The sequence below is a fragment of the Malaclemys terrapin genome, chromosome 3 (assembly GCF_027887155.1).
Source record: "Malaclemys terrapin pileata isolate rMalTer1 chromosome 3, rMalTer1.hap1, whole genome shotgun sequence".
Taxonomy (NCBI): domain Eukaryota; kingdom Metazoa; phylum Chordata; order Testudines; family Emydidae; genus Malaclemys; species Malaclemys terrapin.
Genome location: NC_071507.1, coordinates 74,983,208 through 75,003,060, shown reverse-complemented (window position 1 = coordinate 75,003,060; position 19,853 = coordinate 74,983,208). Strand labels below are relative to the sequence as shown.

The 19,853-nt window shown below is 42.1% G+C and overlaps 1 protein-coding gene across 1 annotated transcript in view; it reads left to right on the top strand.

Annotated features, from left to right (window-relative positions):
* The window catches only part of RYR2 (ryanodine receptor 2), a 687,809-nt gene that overhangs the window by 638,572 nt on the left and 29,384 nt on the right, over positions 1-19,853 (top strand). Inside the window, exons 96-98 of the mRNA XM_054022704.1 lie at positions 1,269-1,399; positions 10,165-10,207; positions 11,903-12,036. Of these exons, the coding sequence (XP_053878679.1) occupies positions 1,269-1,399; positions 10,165-10,207; positions 11,903-12,036 (308 nt within the window). The remainder of the gene's footprint in view (positions 1-1,268; positions 1,400-10,164; positions 10,208-11,902; positions 12,037-19,853) is intronic.

The window sequence follows — 19,853 nt, the reverse complement described above, 5'->3', positions numbered from 1 at the left end:
CCCCTGTGCCCCCTGCACCCCCCTGCCCCTGCAGCCCCTGCACCCTCCCTTGCCCTGCAGCCTCTGTGACCCCTGCTCCCCACTCGCCCTGCAGCCCCTGCACACACACCCTACCCCTGCAGCCTCTGTGACCCCTGCTCCCCACTCGCCCTGCAGCCTCTGCACCCCCCCTTGCCCTGCGGCCTCCGTGACCCCTGCTCCCCACTCGCCCTGCAGCCTCTGCGCCCCCCTCCTGCCCTGCTCCCCCGCTCATCCAGCAGCCTCTGCCTGGCGGAGGCTTCGGATGCTCAGCGGCAACCGGGACGGCGCGGGTCCCTGCAGCCCAGGCATACACCACACTCCCGCCCCGCGCCACAGCCTCCTTCCTGCCGCCGCCGAACACGTTCCCCGCTGGAAACAGCTCCCGCGGCCCTGGGGCCACAGGAAGAGTTACCCAGTGGCCGGGGGGTCCCCGCCCGCGGGGGAAGCCCGAGCCGCTGGCTGGGCCTGGCCTCCCTGTGGTCCTGCGGGCTTGGCTGGGGCGCGCAGTCTGCCCGGCCTGCGGGGGCAGCAGCGGCCCCTCCGCCACCTTCTGCATCTGCGCCCTCTCCCTCGCCCCGCCTGAGCTCACTACAATGTAGCCGGGGCGGCTGGGCTGCGCTGCGATCCCGGCGGGTCGTGCTGGGGCCAGGTGGCCCCTGGCTTATGCCTCTCTATTTCCCTGGACATGTCCAGCTTTTTGAAAATTCCCCTTGGACGGGGATTTGAGGACCAAAAAGCCGGACATGTCTGGGGAAATCCGGATGTATGGTAACCCTATGCAACCCCAGATGAGCCTGACATAGGAGCATGCCCAATGTGCTGCTCACTTTTTAGCCATGCCCCTTTTCACCCTGCTATGCTGACAGCAGGGAAGGTGTGTGGTCTACAAACCCTTATATTGGCTCTATGCCACCATATGATCCCCCTGGCATTTGTCTGAGCCTTCTTGGGTTAATGGCCACAGTACTGAAACAGTGCAGTGCAAAGTCATTGCATGGCACTGAAGGATCTGGGCCTCCTTCATCTATACATACCCAGGTTCCTGGCATTAGTCAAATACTTGACTGTTTGAAAGACTACTGTAGCTTATGTGTAGTATGCAATTTTTCCTTCTGATTGCTGGTTTAGCTTCATTCAATCTGTGCATTCAATTTTTATAAGCAGTTAGCTGTTCTTAAAAGATAGCAGCTCCCAGAGCTGTCACTGATTTTGAACTAATTTTTAATATGTTTATTTTTCTATTGCAGGTTCCACTGGTTATTTTTAAGCGTGAAAAGGAAGTTGCAAGGAAATTGGAATTTGATGGGCTGTACATTACAGAACAGCCTTCAGAAGATGATATTAAAGGGCAGTGGGACAGACTCGTCATCAACACACAGTGAGTGTTTTTACTTTAGCTTTTATAGCTGTGTACAGAATTTTCTGGAATACACACATTGTATATAGCTAGCTCTCAAGTTTCTCAGAAGTAAACGATGGCGATGGGGATTAGGCTTCCAGCAAAATAATCCAATAGACTGTAAGCATCTGTAGGAATTATTGTATATCATGATTATTAGTCTGTGTTCTGAGGGCCTGAATCTGAAATGACTTGCCCTGCAAAAAAACCAAGGCACAATAAAGTTCACGTTGGTAAGTATTATATTTATGAACAAATGCGACTGCCACAGATACTGGGTGAACTGCACTTTGGAACCTTTTAGACCGCCTTGAGTGTGCCCCTCAGGTGACAGGCCCAGGTTCCTGCAACTCATTCTGGGCAGAACCACATGGTCCATCCACTCTGGGTCTGGGTCTCTGGACGTCAACCCTAACTGTGTTGACACCCAACTCAATTTGACACCTTTCGCCCTTTCGCTCCGGGGACCTGTGATCAGTCAAGTTGACTAAAGCAACTCAGAAACAATGCCTTCCAAACAAAGTATTATTTATTCATTCCCCCAAAGGCACAAAAGCATGCAGAGCAAAGTGTAGAAACAGTAAATGGCATGGGTATTACACAACAGTCTTTCCTTGCCAGATTTTTGTAAACTCCCTTCATCCCAGCTAATCCCCCACTTTTACTGGGAGAAAACAGACTGTCCTGCTCACAGCAGGCTTTCTCTGTCTTCCTGTGTTCCCTTGCCAGCCTGTCAGCTCTCGCTCACACTTCCAGGGCCGGCTTTAGCCACTCATTAACCTCCCAACCTTGTCCAGGCCTCGGTGGCTTAGTGGGTTTTTTGGAACTCTCTCTTCTTAACCTTGGCAAACGAGCTGTGTCATCGGGGCTGAGGAGTCACCTCTTCACAGCTATAAAACTGGCTATTCTGAGTGCTCTATCATAGTTTTATCTTTCCCATCTGGTTGCTTTAACAACCTCTTTTTAGCTAATTCTATAACAAGTAACTCATCATAAACACAGACACAGAGGTATGTACCATAGTCATGAAACATAAAAGTTATTTCCCAGTTTATCACAGTTGCGCTAACATTGTACCATGACACACAACTGTAGAAAAATATTGGGCAAAAACATGCACACAAAATAAAGCTTCTTCAGGTTGGGAAAAAAAACCTTCAATTTGACACACACAATGAAGCTAGCTAACATCTGCCTTCAGACTGCAATGTACTGTGGTGCAGAGTAAAAAGAGTGAGAAATAGAAACAGATGTTGCTTTCTCAGAATACTTGATTTTCTCATTATGTTTTTTAAAAAGAGAATTAACTGGTTATAACAGGAACTTTATTTGCATTGTTCAACTGAATAAGAATAACACTTGAAGACATATACAGTATCTGGAAAACTCAGATATCTAATAATAAAATTGTTCAGATGTTATTAAAAAGCTACAGAGCTTCCTCTGGTGTGGCCTGCCTCTCTCCAGAACTGGAGAGTAGTTTCTGGCTCTTGGTAGGTTACAGACAGAGTGTTCAATAGTCTGGAGGTCAAGAATGAAAGAAAATAAAACAAAGGAAGTGGTAGGAAGATACTAGAAAAGGGTAACATATATAAAAGCGGGGAAGAGTGAAGAGAAGAGGTGAGCAAAGGGAAAAATACATTTAAAAAGGGTCCAGAAAGAGGACGACGTGGGGGAAAGAGAAGATAACAGGAGAAAGGAATTGAGGGATATGAAAATAGAAAGGTGAATGGTGGTAAACAGAAGGTTAGATACAGTGATGTATCTATTTGTAGTGTGCCAATCATCATGAAACGTAGTCATCAATGGAAGAATTAAAATTCCCTTTATCATCCAAGTAGGACTCTCTTCTCTGTTCCTTTGTGGGTTTCTTGTGTTAATTGTTTTCAGAGAGAAAGAGAGAGCTTACATGTTAGTTTATTGCTACCTCTATTGAGGGGAAGGTCTTAGCAAAGAAAGAGCAGTTCTTGAGGTGGTTGGGCCCCTGGTTTCTTTAAGGGCTTTGAAAATGAGTGCCAAATACTTAAAATGCAATGGGACCCATGTGCAGCACACAGGGACTTGAAGTACAGTAATATATTCCTGTGTGTCTATCTCACTCAGAGGACAGGCATTTGAAAATAATACTTAGCCCTGCCTTGAGTGCAGGGGACTGGAGTAGATCACCTCTCAAGGTCCCTTCCAGTCTTATGATTCTATGATTCTGCTATGTAGAACTCATTACAGTAATCCAGCAGGGAAGTAACACAGACATAGATCAATAATTGACAGTCTTCAGTCTTCTTGCTTGTGAGAGGTAGAAAAGTGTTTCTGTCCATGTCTGGATGAAGAAGACAATGGTAGTGAGTAGATGAAATTATTTCAAAGATCTAGCAGAGGCTCATGGCTGTGACAGCTCCTTCAGTTGAGAACACTAGTCCAAGTACTGTGGCGGAGATGCTCAGATGTTAAGGCACACTTAACCTAATTTTACACCATCGTATCCAAATTGATAAAGAGGCTGGGAACTTGTTTTTATACCATCAGGTAAGAAGAAAACTCAGCCCACTCCTGGTTAACCTGATCACAGAGATCACCCCCTTTGCTAATTCAAGGTTACAGTGCTGCAATACCTGTTTCCTAGAGCTGTTGGAAGCTGCATTGACATGGCAATTAGTCCAAAGTACAGCTGTCTGTCTCCTAAGCATAAGAGTAACATGTCATGCTAGTGATCTTCCTAATATCCTGGTTTCCCCGTTGAGTATCAGGGCCAGTTCAAGTTCTTATTAATAAATTGTGAGGCCAGAAATGATCATTGTGATCATCTAGTTTGACCTCCTGCATAACTCATAGAATCATAGAATATCAGGGTTGGAAGGGACCTCAAGAGGTCATCTAGTCCAACCCCCTGCTCAAAGCAGGACCAATTCCCAACTAAATCATCCCAGCCAGGGCTTTGTCAAGCCAGGCCTTAAAAACCTCCAAGGAAGGAGACTCCACCACCTCCCTAGGTAACGCATTCCAGTGCTTCACCACCCTCCTAGTGAAATAGTGTTTCCTAATATCCAATCTGGACCTCCCCCACTGCAACTTGAGACCATTGCTCCTTGTTCTGTCATCTGCCACCACTGAGAACAGCCGAGCTCCATCCTCTTTGGAACCCCCCTTCAGGTAGTTGAAGGCTGCTATCAAATCCCCCCTCATTCTTCTCTTCTGGAGACTAAACAATCCCAGTTCCCTCAGCCTCTCCTCATAAGTCATGTGCTCCAGACCCCTAATCATTTTTGTTGCCCTCCGCTGGACTCTTTCCAATTTTTCCACATCCTTCTTGTAGTGTGGGGCCCAAAACTGGACACAGTACTCCAGATGAGGCCTCACCAATGTCGAATAAAGGGGAATGATCATGTTCCTCGATCTGCTGGCAATGCCCCTACTTATACAGCCCAAAATGCCATTAGCCTTCTTGGCAACAAGAGCACACTGTTGACTCATATCCAGCTTCTTGTCCACTGGGACCCCTAGGTCCTTTTCTGCAGAACTGCTACCTAGCCATTCGGTCCCTAGTCTGTAGCAGTGCATGGGATTCTTCCGTCCTAAGTGCAGGACTCTGCACTTGTCCTTGTTGAACCTCATCAGGTTTTTTTTGGCCCAATCCTCTAATTTGTCTAGGTCCCTTTGTATCCGATCCCTACCCTCTACTGTATCTACCACACCTCCTAGTTTAGTGTCATCTGCAAACTTGCTGAGAGTGCAGTCCACACCATCCTCCAGATCATTGATAAAGATATTAAACAAAACCGGCCCCAGGACCGACCCTTGGGGCACTCCCCTTGAAACCGGCTGCCAACTAGACATGGAGCCATTGATCACTACCTGTTGAGCCCGACGATCTAGTCAGCTTTCTATCCACCTTACAGTCCATTCATCCAGCCCATACTTCTTTAACTTGGCGGCAAGAATACTGTGGGAGACCGTATCAAAAGCTTTGCTAAAGTCAAGGAATAACACATCCACTGCTTTCCCCTCATCCACAGAGCCAGTTATCTCATCATAGAAGGCAATTAGGTTAGTCAGGCACGACTTCCCCTTGGTGAATCCATGCTAACTGTTCCTGATCACTTTCCTCTCCTCTAAGTGTTTCAGAATTGATTCCTTGAGGACCTGCTCCATGATTTTTCCAGGGACTGAGGTGAGGCTGACTGGCCTGTAGTTCCCCGGATCCTCCTCCTTCCCTTTTTTAAAGATAGGTACTACATTAGCCTTTTTCCAGTCACCTGGGACCTCCCCCGATCGCCATGAGCTTTCAAAAATAATGGCTAATGGCTCTGCAATCTCATCCGCCAACTCCTTTAGCACCCTCGGATGCAGCGCATCCAGCCCCATGGACTTGTGCACGTCCAGTTTTTCTAAATAGTCCCGAACCACTTCTTTCTCCACAGAGGGCTGGTCACCTTCTCCCCATATTGTGCTGCCCAGTGCAGCAGTCTGGGAGCTGACCTTGTTCGTGAAGACAGAGGTAAAAAAAGCATTGAGTACGTTAGCTTTTTCCACATCCTCGGTCACTAGGTTGCCTCCCTCATTCAGTAAGGGGCCCACACTTTCCTTGACTTTCTTCTTGTTGCTAACATAGCTGAAGAAACCCTTCTTGTTACTCTTAGCATCTCTTGCTAGCTGCAACTCCAAGTGTGATTTGGCCTTCCTGATTTCACTCCTGCATGCCTGAGCAATATTTTTATACTCCTCCCTGATCATTTGTCCAATCTCAGGCCAAGGACTTCGCTGAATTTATTTCTGTTTAATCTTGATTTAAAATTTGCGGTGGTGGAGGATCCACCACAAACCTCATGGTTTGTCCCAAAGGTTAATTAACCTTGTTGTTAAAAATCTGTGCTTTATTTTGAGTCTGAATTTGCCTAGCTTTGGTATCCAGCTATAAGATCTTTTTATATGTTTTTCTGCTAGATTGAAGAGGCTTCTATTATCAAATTTCTATTCCCCGTGTAGGTGCTTATAAGATATGTCTACAGTGCAATGAAAGATCTGTGACATGGCTGTGTCTGGCCTGGGTCAGCTGACTTGAGCTCACAGGGCTCAGACTCTGGGGCTATAAAATTGCAATGTAGACATTTGAGCTTGGGCTGGAGCCTGGGCTCTGAGACCCTTCTCCCCTTGTGGGGTTTCAGTGCCTGGGCTCCAGCCTGAGCTCGAATGTCTACACTGCAGTTGTATAGCCTTACAGCCTGACCCTGTGAGCCCGAGTCAGCTGACCTGGGCTCTGAAACTCAGTGCGATCGATTTCCTTCTTTTTTTTTATCACTAAGTAGACATACCCATAGACTGTGATGGAGTCACCTCAGAACCATCTCCTTGATAAACTAAATAGATTGATTTCTTATGGTCCTTCACCATAAGGCAATGTTTTCCAGACCTTTAATAATTTATGTGGCTTTTCACTGAACCCCCCCTAATTTTTCAGCTTCCTTCTTGAACACCAAAATTGGACCGTGTTCCAGTTGCAGTCACATCAGTGCCAAATGCTGAAGTAATATTATCTTTCTATTCCTAATTAATATCCCCAGTTTACACACCCAAGAGTTATATTAGCCCTTTTGGCCATATAATCACTCTAGTAGCTCAGGTTAAGCTGATTATCCACCATAAGCCTGAAGTCTTTTTCACAGTCGCTGCTTCCCAGGTTAGAGTCCCTATCCTGTAAGTATAGCTTGCAGGCTTTGTTCCTAGAGGTATGACTTTACCTTTGACCATATTGAAATGCATATTGTTTATTTGCACTCAGCTTACTTGACAATCCAGATTCTCTGTGTTAGGGACCTGTATTCTTCATGATTTATGACTTCCCCAATCCTTGTGTCATTTTCAGACTTTATCAGTGATAATTTTATGTTTTCTTCCAGGTCACTGATAAAAATGTTAAATAGCACAGGGTCAAGAACCAGACCCATGTTGGACTGGCATTGATTCTATAACCCTCCTTTAATTCTTTACTAATCGAGTCCCATATCAGCCGTTCTATTATCTTGCCTGGAATTGATGTCAGATTGACAGGCCTATAATTACCTGCTTACCCTTTTTAAATATTGGCACAACATTAGCTTTCCTACAATCCTTTGGAACTTCCTCAGTGTACAAAGACTAATTGAAAATAAACATTAGCAGTCCAGAGAGCTCTTCCGCCAGTTCTTCTAAAGCTATTGGATGCAAGCTATCTGGTTCTGTTGACTTAAAAACATCTAACATTAGTAGTTGCTGTTTAATATCCTCCTGTGTTTCCAATGGAATGGAAAGTATGTCATCATCTTTTTATGGTCTGAATACATAATCTGGTTTTTTCCCAAACACAAATCAGAAATATGTATTCAATACTTCTGACTTTTTAAATAATATTATTGACAATTCAATCATTTCCATAGAGCAATGGATCAATATCATTGTTAGGCTCATTTTTGTTCTTAATATACTTAAACTTCTTATTGTTCTTGCTCTGAACATAAGAACAGCCATACCGGGTCAGACCAAAGGTCCATCTAGCCCAGTATCATCTAGCCCAGTGTCTTCCAACAGTGACCAATGCCAGGTGCCCCAGAGGAAATGAACAGAACAGGTAAACATCAAGTGATCCATCCCCCATCACCTATTCCCAGCATCTGATAGTCAATTGATTTCTCTTTGTGTCTTTTTCCTTCCCTTATCAATTTTCTACAATTGCTAGCTTCTAATTTATATTCATTGCTATCAATTTACCCTTTTTCCCATTTGTTATATATTGTTTTATTTTCTTGTAGTTGCTTTTCTTAGTTCTCATCTTTAAAGTCTCTTGTGGGGGAGAGATCAACTGCCTAATGGATCACCTCTCCCTCTCCCATTCAACAAACATTGTGATCAACAGGTACACTGATATCCAAAACAAGGCTAATATGATCTAGAGACAACTCATTTTCAGAGAAAAAGTCTAACTGTGGAACTTCCTACATCAGGTTGACCTTTCCTCCTTCAGAGCAGTGCAGTCTCATCACTTAACCTAACTCTATCATGAACCAAAGTACTCTCCACTCCCAATAGAGTTCCACCCAAAAGAAAAGACATCACATGGCATACAACATCAGCAGGTTAGGTGAGCATGCAGTCCTGCACAGTAAATGCTGAAGCTTAAATTCTTGTATTTGTCACCTAGATACTACAGTGGTTGACCCTCTAAATGCATGTATACATAGATAGACATAGAACTGAATTGAATATTAAGCAAAGATTGCCCACTGGTTGACAAGGTGATGTGCTGAGGCCCTACATTGAGGGGACAGTTATGATTTCTGCTAGATTTACAGAGTGCATTCCTCTTCTGACTTGTATCCCGAATTAGAAGTGATCCATGACATTTGTGGTTACAAAAATTTCTGTTCCAGATGAGGCAGATGCATTTAGTATAGCTGTGTTTCATTTACATATGAAGGATGTCTTTCACTCCTGTTCCCACAGAGCATCACTACCAGAAATCTTGTGACCATACTTACTTCCTCCATTACAAATTCATTCCTTCCTCTCAGTGCTGCCATCTTCCTAGCTAAACAACTCTACTTCTCCAAATTAATTGAATTACATGTCCACAATCCCAGCCACCTTTTTGCTACCTGTGTCTCCTCAGACCCTCCCCTCCTCCACTGCTCTCTCTGCACCGGTTTCTTTCAAGATATCTTAGTGGATGTCTAGCCATGGACAACACCACCTGTCATCTTGCCTGTCACCCCAGCCCATAACCCGGGCTTAATCTTTGATTTGGACCTCTCTGTAGGTCCTCACATCCAGGATGTCTACATCTTATTGATTCTTTCTGCATAACATATGAAAGATATGGCTTTTCTTATCCATTTACAGAACTGAAACTCTTGTCCAAGCTCTCATCTCACATCTCAGTAATTGCAACAGCCTTTTCTCTGGACTTGGCAAATGTAATCCTTCCCCGTTTATATCCATTCAGAATGATTTGGCAAGGATCATTCTCTTGTGCTATTGCATTGGCCATGTCACCCTTCTCTTTGAATCCCTCTACTGGCTCTCCCCCTTCTCTATCACGTCAAAGAGAAGCTCTTGGTCCTCACTTTTAAGACTCTTTACCATCAATCCCTTACATTCCTGTTATCTGTCATTCAATACTGAAATGTCAGTTCCCACTCTAATCATGCCTCTAATTCCCACTTGTTAAATTTTGAAACAAGCACCTTTGTCCTTTCTCCCATGCTGCCCCTCATGCTTAGGAGAAGCTCCTCCTGCCCCCGTAAACATCTGCAAAGCTGTCTTTTTATTCAATGTTTGTACAGTGTCTGGGGTGCTATGGTAGTTCAAATAATAGATATAAATAATAATGATGATAAGTGAGCCCATAGCATATCACAGTGTTCTCTAATGGCTTAATGTGGATGTTGACGGAGAAAGATCAAGCCTTATAAACTCTGCACATTAGACAGGGCGAATACCACCATCATTTTTATGGCAACATTTTAATTTCCAGCTAGGTACGCTCTGTATTTGATTTAGTTAACCCTGCAGATATAGGAATTCTACATCACTTTCCAACAATGTTTCTGGAGCCCATACATAGGAGAACTTCACTGCCTTCAACAGGAATTGTCTGTCTATGGATTGCAAGACCAGACCAATGTATGTGCATTTTCTCGTTCTTGTTATTTTTTTTATACTTACTCGGTACAACAATAATCCTCAAAGTATCTTTTCTCATCTATATTTTTCAGATCATTTCCTAACAACTATTGGGATAAGTTTGTTAAAAGAAAGGTAATGCTTTATATTGTTTTTCAATAGGCTTGATTATTTTTCAGTTTTTTCTAAGTTTATTGGAATTTTGTGCTGATTTTTGGTGTAATAGAAGATGGTACATTTCTCTAAAATATATATATGCTTATATACTGTAGATTATCGTGTCTACCATTCTACACTATTTTAAATTCCTCACCCACTTTGTGCATGTAGTTACACATTTTTTGCATACAAGTTGGGCAATTAATTTTGAAAATTTGTTCCACATAATTTAGAGCTCATGATGGTCCCTTATGACCTTAAGGTCTATAAGTTTATAAGTCTATTTGCCTTTTTAAATAAAAATCAGAAATGTAAGATGCATGTGAAATTTTGTGTGTGTGTATATTACATACACGCAACCATATGTTTTTGTATGTGTCTACTTATTTATAGAAGATTATCCATCAACAGATAGATAACATTAAGGAGTTGTGCTGCTTAAATATGAACATTGATGCTAGTTTCTTATAAATATTACTGTCAACCACTTCTCCAGTTTCCACGAATAAAACCTGATCTTCCTGACAATTTTATAGATCTCAATATCATCACAGGAAAAAAATCTTTCTAAGGAGTTTGATAAAGATCAAAAAAGGAGTTTTAAAGTTGTTGGGTCAGTTTTCTGTCTGTCACACAGGCTTCATACCAGTGTGACTCCACTGATTTCACAGGAGTAATGTTTTTTATTGAAAATTTATCAGAAATTGACTTTTAAAATATTTCTCACTTTTTTGGCTTGTAATAATTATTACCTTGGCTAAAAAATTATGTTTTGTTAGCCTTGCTGAGGAAGATGCCATTTGTATATTTGAAGGGGTTGTTGGGAGATAGATAGATAGCGAAAGTCTGCACTAAAGTTGTCTAGGAAGGCTAATCAGGAGCTCATAAATGAAAATTTATTAAAAAGTAGCCAATGGAAAGCTGAGGGGAAAAAGAAAGGATTATGTTTTCAATCAGACTGTAGAATGCCTGCTTTAGTATGCTGGGGTAGAGAAATACTCTGAACAGACGTGAGTGTCTTAAAGGCAAAATGCAGTGTTTTAAGGAAGGGTTCTTTGTTTTACACACTTTTTCTGCTCCCCAGGGTACTGCCTAAGTCACCATAATGCAGAGCTGTTTTTATGCATATACCAAAAAAAAAAAAGTCTCAAAATGTACAAAAAATATCCACCGAGATCTAAACCACAAAATATTAAGCGACTATACAATTTCTTAGGCGACTATACACTATTTCTTATTCAGTTATGTGCCTGTAATCTCTAATGTTTTCCTGTGGGTATATTTTACAAAGGTTACAAATAAGTAAATCTTGTGGGATAAGAGTGAGTAATGAAGTATTCGGAAATGATAGGGGACTGGTTACATCCTGTAATTGTTCATGTCCAGCTATTTTAATGTTTGCAGATATTTTGTGAAAGGGGCAGAATATTTGTAAGCATAGATATAATATTTTTGGGTATTAGCTGGAATTCACTGAAACTCACTTTCAACTGTTAGTCCTGTTAACGAGGTTTTTTTTAACCAGATATATTAAGCATATTTCGAGTAACTTATTTTAAGATGGAAACAATTATATCTTATTTAATCAGATGTAAAAGAATAATCAGAGTAATGAAAACATGACCATTCTCCCACCCAACTGATTGTGTTAAACATTCCTCTAATCTTTAGGTTATGGATAAATACGGGGAGTTCTATGGCCGGGACCGAATCAGTGAGTTACTAGGAATGGACAAGGCTGCTCTGGATTTTAGCGATGCCCGAGAAAAAAAGAAGCCGAAGAAAGATAGCTCCTTATCTGCGGTGTAAGTACTTCCTTCTGGTTTTGTGTATAAATGAAAATCAAGCATTTGACATTTGTTATCTAGGTTTGAATGTTGTGGCCGTGCTTCAGAGGCGCTGATTCCATGGGTGCTATAGGGCTGGAGCACCCAGGGAAAAAAATAGCAGGTGCTCAGCGTCCACCAGCTACAGCTGTTTAGCGGCACCCCCAATCAGCTGTTTGGCAGCTCGGGGAGAACGGCAGGTTAGTGGGGGCCTTGAGGGGTGGGGACAGAGCGGGAGTCGGATCTGGGGGGCGGAGTGAGGGCAGGGCCCTTGGGGGCGAGGCCTCAGGCGGAGCAGGGGTGGAGCAGCCCCGTGAGGAAACAGCAAGGCGCAGACTTTTATGCTTATTCTGTACATGATAAATGTTCTTGATTTTATGATTTAGTGAATGTCCTGGACAAACAGAAGTTAGAGAGGTACAGTAGACAGAGAAGTCATAGAACAGCAAATTATTTTATGGCTGTGGATTTATTTTGTTATATTAGTGTTTGAATGCATAATATGGCCATTGTTTTAATAAGGCCTAATGATAGCAGTGCTGGAAATTTTATTATCTTCATTTGATGGTTCCTGCAATACGAATCAGCAGAAAAAATGGACAGTGTGGTATATCATACATTCCAATTTTAAAAACAAGTGAAAAGAAATGACATGTTGTTAATAGACAATGCCATGAATGCTGTATAATCTAGAAAATTAGATGTGTAGTCTTGGAAACTTTGCTTAATTGGCTTTATGCAGTGTAGTTGTAGCTGCGTCAGTCCCAGGATATTAAAGAGACAAGGTGGGTAAGGTAATATCTTTTATTGGATCTTTTATTTTATTTTTTTCTCGACTTTTATTTCTCAACTTCTGTTGATGAGAGAGACAAGTTTTTGAGCCACACAGAGCTCTTCTTCAGGTCTGGGAAAGGAACTCCCAGCATATCAGCAAAATGCAAGGTGGAACAGATTGTTTAGCAGAAATAGTTAGCGCATATTGTAAGGGACCATTCAAGGTAGAGAGGCCTGTTAACACCTCTGCAGTCATAGGACAAAGAGGGGTTAGTGAGGTTACAGATTGTTGTCCTGGTCTGTGGGGATCTTGCTTCTGATGATGAACTTGGAGAGGGTGGGGGCTTGTTTGAAGGCCAGAAATGGGGGGAGGGCGGGAGGGGTTAGGAAAAATTTCTTTCAGGATGGGGTTGCCATCAAATATATGTTGTAGTTGTTTAATGATACCACTAGTAACATGCTCACTTTACCATTTGTCTATCAAAGTCACCTTCTTAGTAGCCATCACATTGGCGAGACGGGTAAGGTGAGCTGGTGGCCCTTATGGCTGACCCACAACTGTATTCCATCATTGTGACTATAACCTAAGTTCATCCCCAGAGTAGACTCTGACTTCCACATAAATCAGACTGTACACTTACCTGCATTTTTTCCTGAACCTCATATTATCAATAAGGACCAGAGATTCCATTCTCTGGATGTATGTTGAGGATTGCTGTTCTGCCTTCAGAGAACAAAACCCTTTAGGAAACACCTAGACTGTTCATGGCCGTAGCAGAACAAAGGCTATCAATGTGGATTTGGGGCTGTATCTTGCTGTATCTTGTTACCGCTTATATAATCAGAGAAATATAAGATTGGAAGGGACTTCGATAAGTCATCTAGTCCAGTCCCTTTCCAGTGATTCAGGACTAATATTATCTAGACCATCCCTGGCAGGTGTTTGTCTAACCCAGTGGTGCCGGAAGGTGGGGGCAGAGGTGGAACAGGCCCTGGCCCCCTTCCCCTCCTCTTTCACCTGTGGCCTTGCCCCCCAGGCAGGCAGTAAGGTAAGTGCCCTGGGTGGTGGAGAAATGGCCTGGGAGCTGCTCTCGGGCCCCCCAGCCAAGGCAGGTGAAGGGTCTGGGCTCCCCACAGTGACCCAGGTAGCCGTTACCCCGGCCAGGCTCCAGCTTCTGGCCTGGCCAGAGGGTGGGGCCTCAGAGCAGCAGCCAGGCCAAGGTAAGAGCAGCCCAGGGGGCCTGGGACAGTGTGGGGAGTCCCAGACCCTCCACCTGCCCTGAGTGGTGCATCCCGGGGCTGGGGGGAACATGGGCTGGGGGCTGCTCTTGGGCTCCCTGCCCAGGTCGTGTGGAGGGTCCGGGGCTCCCCACAGTAGCCCGGGCCCCCTCGGTGGCTCTTACCTTACCCGGCTTCTGGACTGATCGGCAGGTAGAGCCATGGGGTATAGGTGGGGCCACAGAAGCGGTGGGGCCTCATGGGCCCTCCACTTTTATGAAGGATCCGGCACCCCAATCTAACTTGTTTTTATAAATCTGCAATTGGTGCTTCCCTGTAGGTGCTTTGAACAGTTTTTATAAATGCACATTAAGATGATTCAGGCAGAAAAGTTCAGAGTTCTAATTCCAGTTAACATTACAGCATCAGTAGACTTCCTGAGAAGGAAAACAAATGTAGTATTTGGAAAAGAAAAACCTTTTGCTTGTAGTAGCTGAATGAAGTGGACCTTTAAAGAAACTGTGACTATATTGGTGCTTTGAAGGTGGTGGACTAATAGCACAGGCGGTTGCCAAACATAGTGCAGGCAGGTTCTGTACAACTGCTAGGGCACTACTCTGCCAGTTCATCAGTACTATGACCTGTGACATCCCCGCAATTGCAGACTTGGCTCTCTTGATGCCATAGTGTTTTTGTGTTCCATAGTGTTTAGGCAAATGTTCTCTTGAAACTAAGGTGAAAGTGCCAACTTAACTGTTTTCTTAATGGAGTTGTAGATTTGTGCATTTGTTCAGTTATACATTGTGTCTTAGAAATCCTGCAACTATTTTGAAGCAGTTAATTGTTCATGTGGTATTTGCATACTAGCCACCAATCTAAGCATTCTGAAATTTTTAAAAATTAACATCACAACCGGTCCTAGTTTCTACTTTACTGCATTTGAGGGGATTTTAGAACTATTTTTTCCATCATTTCATAATGCCATTTCACTCTCTAACTAAGGAAATTATTAGATAATGTGGTGATAATGATTCTTAGAAAAACAAAGTTGTAGAGAAGACTTAGCTCTTAATCTGTTTTATAAAATGTAAGGTGTTTTAATTGTTACCACATCAAAAGTATAGCAATACAGGAATGAAAAGACTGTGAGCAACCAAATGTGTTCTCAAATATACATACAACCATTAAGCACAAATAGGTCACCCCTAATACAAACCAAAAAGAGTAACCACCCTAATCCAGAACCCAAAAAACTCTAATGACTTTCCAAGTCAGTAGCGGACAGAAAGATCTTACTTGGTCTCCACTTTGTCTGTCTCCCATACACCTCAAGAAAGTGACTGAGTTCTGTTCTACTCATGAAAAGTCTCTAGTATCTGTTAATCCAATGATACATCCTAGGCAGGAAGAGTAGAGGGACACAAGACTTGAAGCAATTGAAGTTTTTACTGCCATTACTTTCCTTATCCTCCAAAACTCGGTCGTCTTAAAATACCAGATCCTCCAGGATTAAAGAGAATGCCTCTTGACCTGCCAAGGCCCAAATGTGGGGTGCAGTTTGTAAAAAAGACCCAAAATGAGGGAAACCAAATTATTCACTCAGTAATCTAAAATGCTGTAGGATTCATTCATGTAATGTAAATAATGCTTTTGTAACCTCTTTTTCTTGATTCTTTACTTCTGATGTAAAAAAAAATGTCAACGTGAAAAGTGAGAGGACACCAAATTTTTCTGAAATGTAGGTAACTTTGGGACTAAACGGAGGGGCATTTTGAGAGGTGTACTCACTAAGTTATCAGAAGCATCCAGTTCTGAATGGTGCTTCTAGGGTCTGCATAATCCCCTCCTTTAGGACTGGTTCAGTGCTCCCAACCTTTAGGATTCACACAGTAGGTATCCTATGTTCTAACTGGGCAACAGCCCCTTTTAGTTAAGTGTTCCATATCTGCAGAGCCTCAAGTTTTACCTTGGCGTCAGGAGTGAGGTGCATGCCCTCTGTGGGTGCATGCCCATGCAGAAAAGTAAGGGGGATGTAAGGAGCTGCTTACTCCCTTGTTCAGGCTACCCACCTTGCCATTAGGCTGCTACTTCCACTCCTGCAGTTTGACAGGGAGTGGGCGGGGCTATGTACAGCTGAACTGATGCAGAGTGGAATGGAGTGGAAAGTGGAATGGCACAGCTTACTCCACCCCATGCCACCTCCTGCCCCAAGCAAGAGAAAAGCAGGGAATGATTAGGCATTTGAATGTCAGTCTGGTTTGTTCCCTGCTTCTGCTCAACTACATGCTGCTCCTTAATTGAGCTGGATTGTAAGGTTAAAATCCAACCCAAAGTGTCTGGAATTGAAAACAGTTTATCATAGCGAGCTCCTGGTACGCCCTTATTTTGACATCTGTATCATCAGAGCTTGTTTGCCTCAAAGAATAATCCATGTCCTTCACATACTTGGTTTCTATTCAGGAAATTAGATATCCGGATAAACAACATAAGTGTTAACTTTTCTGGGAGCAATTATAGACTCTAAAGTGAATTCTGCTTTTCTTCAGCAAGATAACTTGAGAGCTTAAGAAAAGCCATTGTTAAGTCAATAGGTCAACTAGTAGGAATAGTCAGATCTTAAATAACAGTATGTGTTCTGATGGCCTTCCTGTATCATTGTCACCCCTTTTGTGAAGCTAAGAATGCAGCTCCTACAGGTATACCTACATGGTATATTGTTGTAGCATCTTCACTCAGTGAAGAGAGTTATTTGTAAATACATTGTCCTCAGATGGTGGTGGTACCTTTTGGTTCTACTGTTCCTATTTCTTCATCCAGTTTAGGGTTGGAGTGTCACCTTGCAGTTTATGGTCTGGAAACTACAAGAGACCAGGCTGTATATCAGTTGAACAGCTTTGAACCATAATATTGGCTCTTAGATTTTATATTTCAACTGTGAAAGGAGAACAGATCACATCCCAACAGACAAACTGCAATATGTTATTTTGATCAGTCAAGATAGGGTCCAGCTCTTCTCCTCTGCAGGGGTCAAGTCTTGTAGTTTTGAAGGATATGTTCAAAACATATTTAATGGAGTTGCTCAGAATTTCACCAGGGTAAATGGCAGCAGAATCTAGACTAATACCCTTCCATTGTTGCCTCACTGTAATAAGGTGTAGAGTACTCTCAGGCAGTCATCTGAATTGGAGGACTCAAGACCCAAAATAACTAGTCCACAGAGGAATCTATTTTTTCCCTCCAGGTAGAGTCGTCTAAAGCTGTCTGCTTCTAGGCCTGTGTCAGAAGTACTGTTCAAGGATGCTCTCGTACCCATAGGAGTGCAACAATTGCTTATTCTTTTTGAATGTTTCAGACAACAAATGTGCATTCAAGTATGACAGACACTTGAGATCTCATTAAGCAGTTTGGAGGTGGTCAGATACAAAGACACCATAATTTGCTTGTCCTGGGGAGAAAAAGTTACATTATACAAAACTTTTCTAGCCAAGAAGGCTATTGAACACAATGTGAACTTAGCCAATAATATTCCAAGGGGCACTAATAACCATACAAGTTTTCCCTTTTGATTTGCATCTGCAATAGCATGCCCTGTGTAAATTTTATATTATAACATTCTATTAATTTTGTCAACTGTATCAAGTAATGTGCAAACTTGAAATAAATAGGGTAAAGAGATGATATGGAAAACAAATTGCTATGGGTATGAAGATAAGTAATAACACGGTCTTTTAAAAAATTAATAACATTTGTATTTTGCTTAAAAACATTAATTTTCACATGATTTCGAGTACTGTGAACTGGATATGTAGTATGCAAATGGGGAAACTGAATCACAGAGAGGTCAATGAACTTGCTTAAGACCACACACCAAATCAGTAGTAAAACTGGGGTTAGGACTCAAATACTCTTAGTCCCTATGTGTGGCCTACTAGGCCATGCTTTTCTCTGTGTTAAAACTATTTCTATTTCTGTCAGCAGAGATTGTTTATTAAAAACCCAATGGTGCCACTTCTCACAGTGAGCTGTCCTATGGAAATCAATGGGTGTTTGCGTGTGGCAAGATACTAAATGAGAGTTAATACAGTATATGATTTACTGTATCATCTAAACCATTTCTGTGGTAGAGTGAAATTTATATAGTGAAAAGTATGTATTATAATAGTAGTGTGAGAATGAGTGCAAAGGACAAATTTTCCACTAATCCAGACAACCACCAACTTTACAATTCCTCTGTGTTAAGTAACTGGCATTTTTATAAGTAAAATCAACGTAATCACAATTAAAATACGTTGTAAGTTCCTTTGGACAGAGACTGTTGTCCTAATTCTGATCACACTTAACACAGGTTTCATATCCTTGTTACTTCATTGACTTCTGTGGAATAACTACTGATTTATACCAGTGCACGTAAGATAGAACTGTCTTCTGCCTTTTTATTGACCTGTAAATCTCCTTGTAGACTTATGGTGCTATATAAATAATAATACTTCTAATGGAAGTTCAACTGATTTGATGGCAAAATCTTCTCTGAATGGTAAACATTTAAACAAAGCAGAGAGATTTTTTTATTTTTGATGAATTGTTCTGTCCATGAAATTGAGAATCTAACAAAACCTACTCTAACCTTGGGAGACCTGAGTTTAAGCCCCGAATAGATTACGTTATGTTAGTGGCCTTAGGTAAACTCTCATAAGCAGCCATCAGAGAACCACTGCACAATCTGAGATGACAAGGGCACTACACCTGTCTACACTATACCTAACACTAATCATTGTTATTTGCTCTTTATTTGAAGGAGCATTTAATTCACTCACAATTGCATGGGGAAGGGGGATAATATTTTAATATAATTATCTAATTATAATTGTTCAAAAAGTCCCCAATCAGAATAGGGTCTATTTCTGCTAAACACTTCACAGACAGCTCAAATAGTTTCCACTCCATAAAGATAAAGAACCAAAAAGTGTCTCAACATGTAACAGGGCTTAATGTCCAAGCAAGCAGCCATGGTGACGACTCGTGATAGTTCCTTGTCTCACCTATTTACAAAAAATGGTTTATTTGTATTATGAAAAATGTAGCTTTAAGTTTTGGGGTCTTTTGGGGGGAAGAAGTATCAGGGTTGAGAGGAAGAGATTGTTGGAGTAAGAAGAAAGAATCAATCTGAGGGGAAAGAAAGAGAGGAGGAGGAAGCATAGTGGTCATGGGTAAGTGATGCTGGGCCACTGAAGGGGTTGAATGGTAGAAGGACAGCATGAGAGGGGATGGATCACTTGATGATTACCTCTGCTGTTTATTCCCTCTGAAGCACCTGGCAGGATACTGGGCTAGATGGACCCAGTATGGCCATTCTTATGAAGACGGCCAGCAACTGGTAGCAATACAGCAAATGAGTAAATACTGCAGAGTGTGTATACAATAATTTTTACTGGTAATAGAATGCTAATTGTAATTGAAAATTCCTTGGAAATAATTTTACTAAAATACTAACAGGTGTAGATTTCTGAGAGAATATTTCATTTTTATCTATGAATATCCCTAATTTTAAATCTCTCGTGTGTGTGTGTCTGTTTTAACACAATCATTACTATTTAGATTGCAATAGAACCCAAGGTGTGCTGGGAGCTCTACAAACACAGAAGACCTAGTCCCTGTTTTATGGAGTGTTAAGACTAAACTTTGAGTAAAATAGACAAAGACAGACAATGAGTGGGGAGAATGGGATGCAACATACAAGTATAGACTAGATTCTGACTTAGCCTTTAATGGGTGTGTAGTGGTAAAGAAGGAAGTAAAGAATTTTC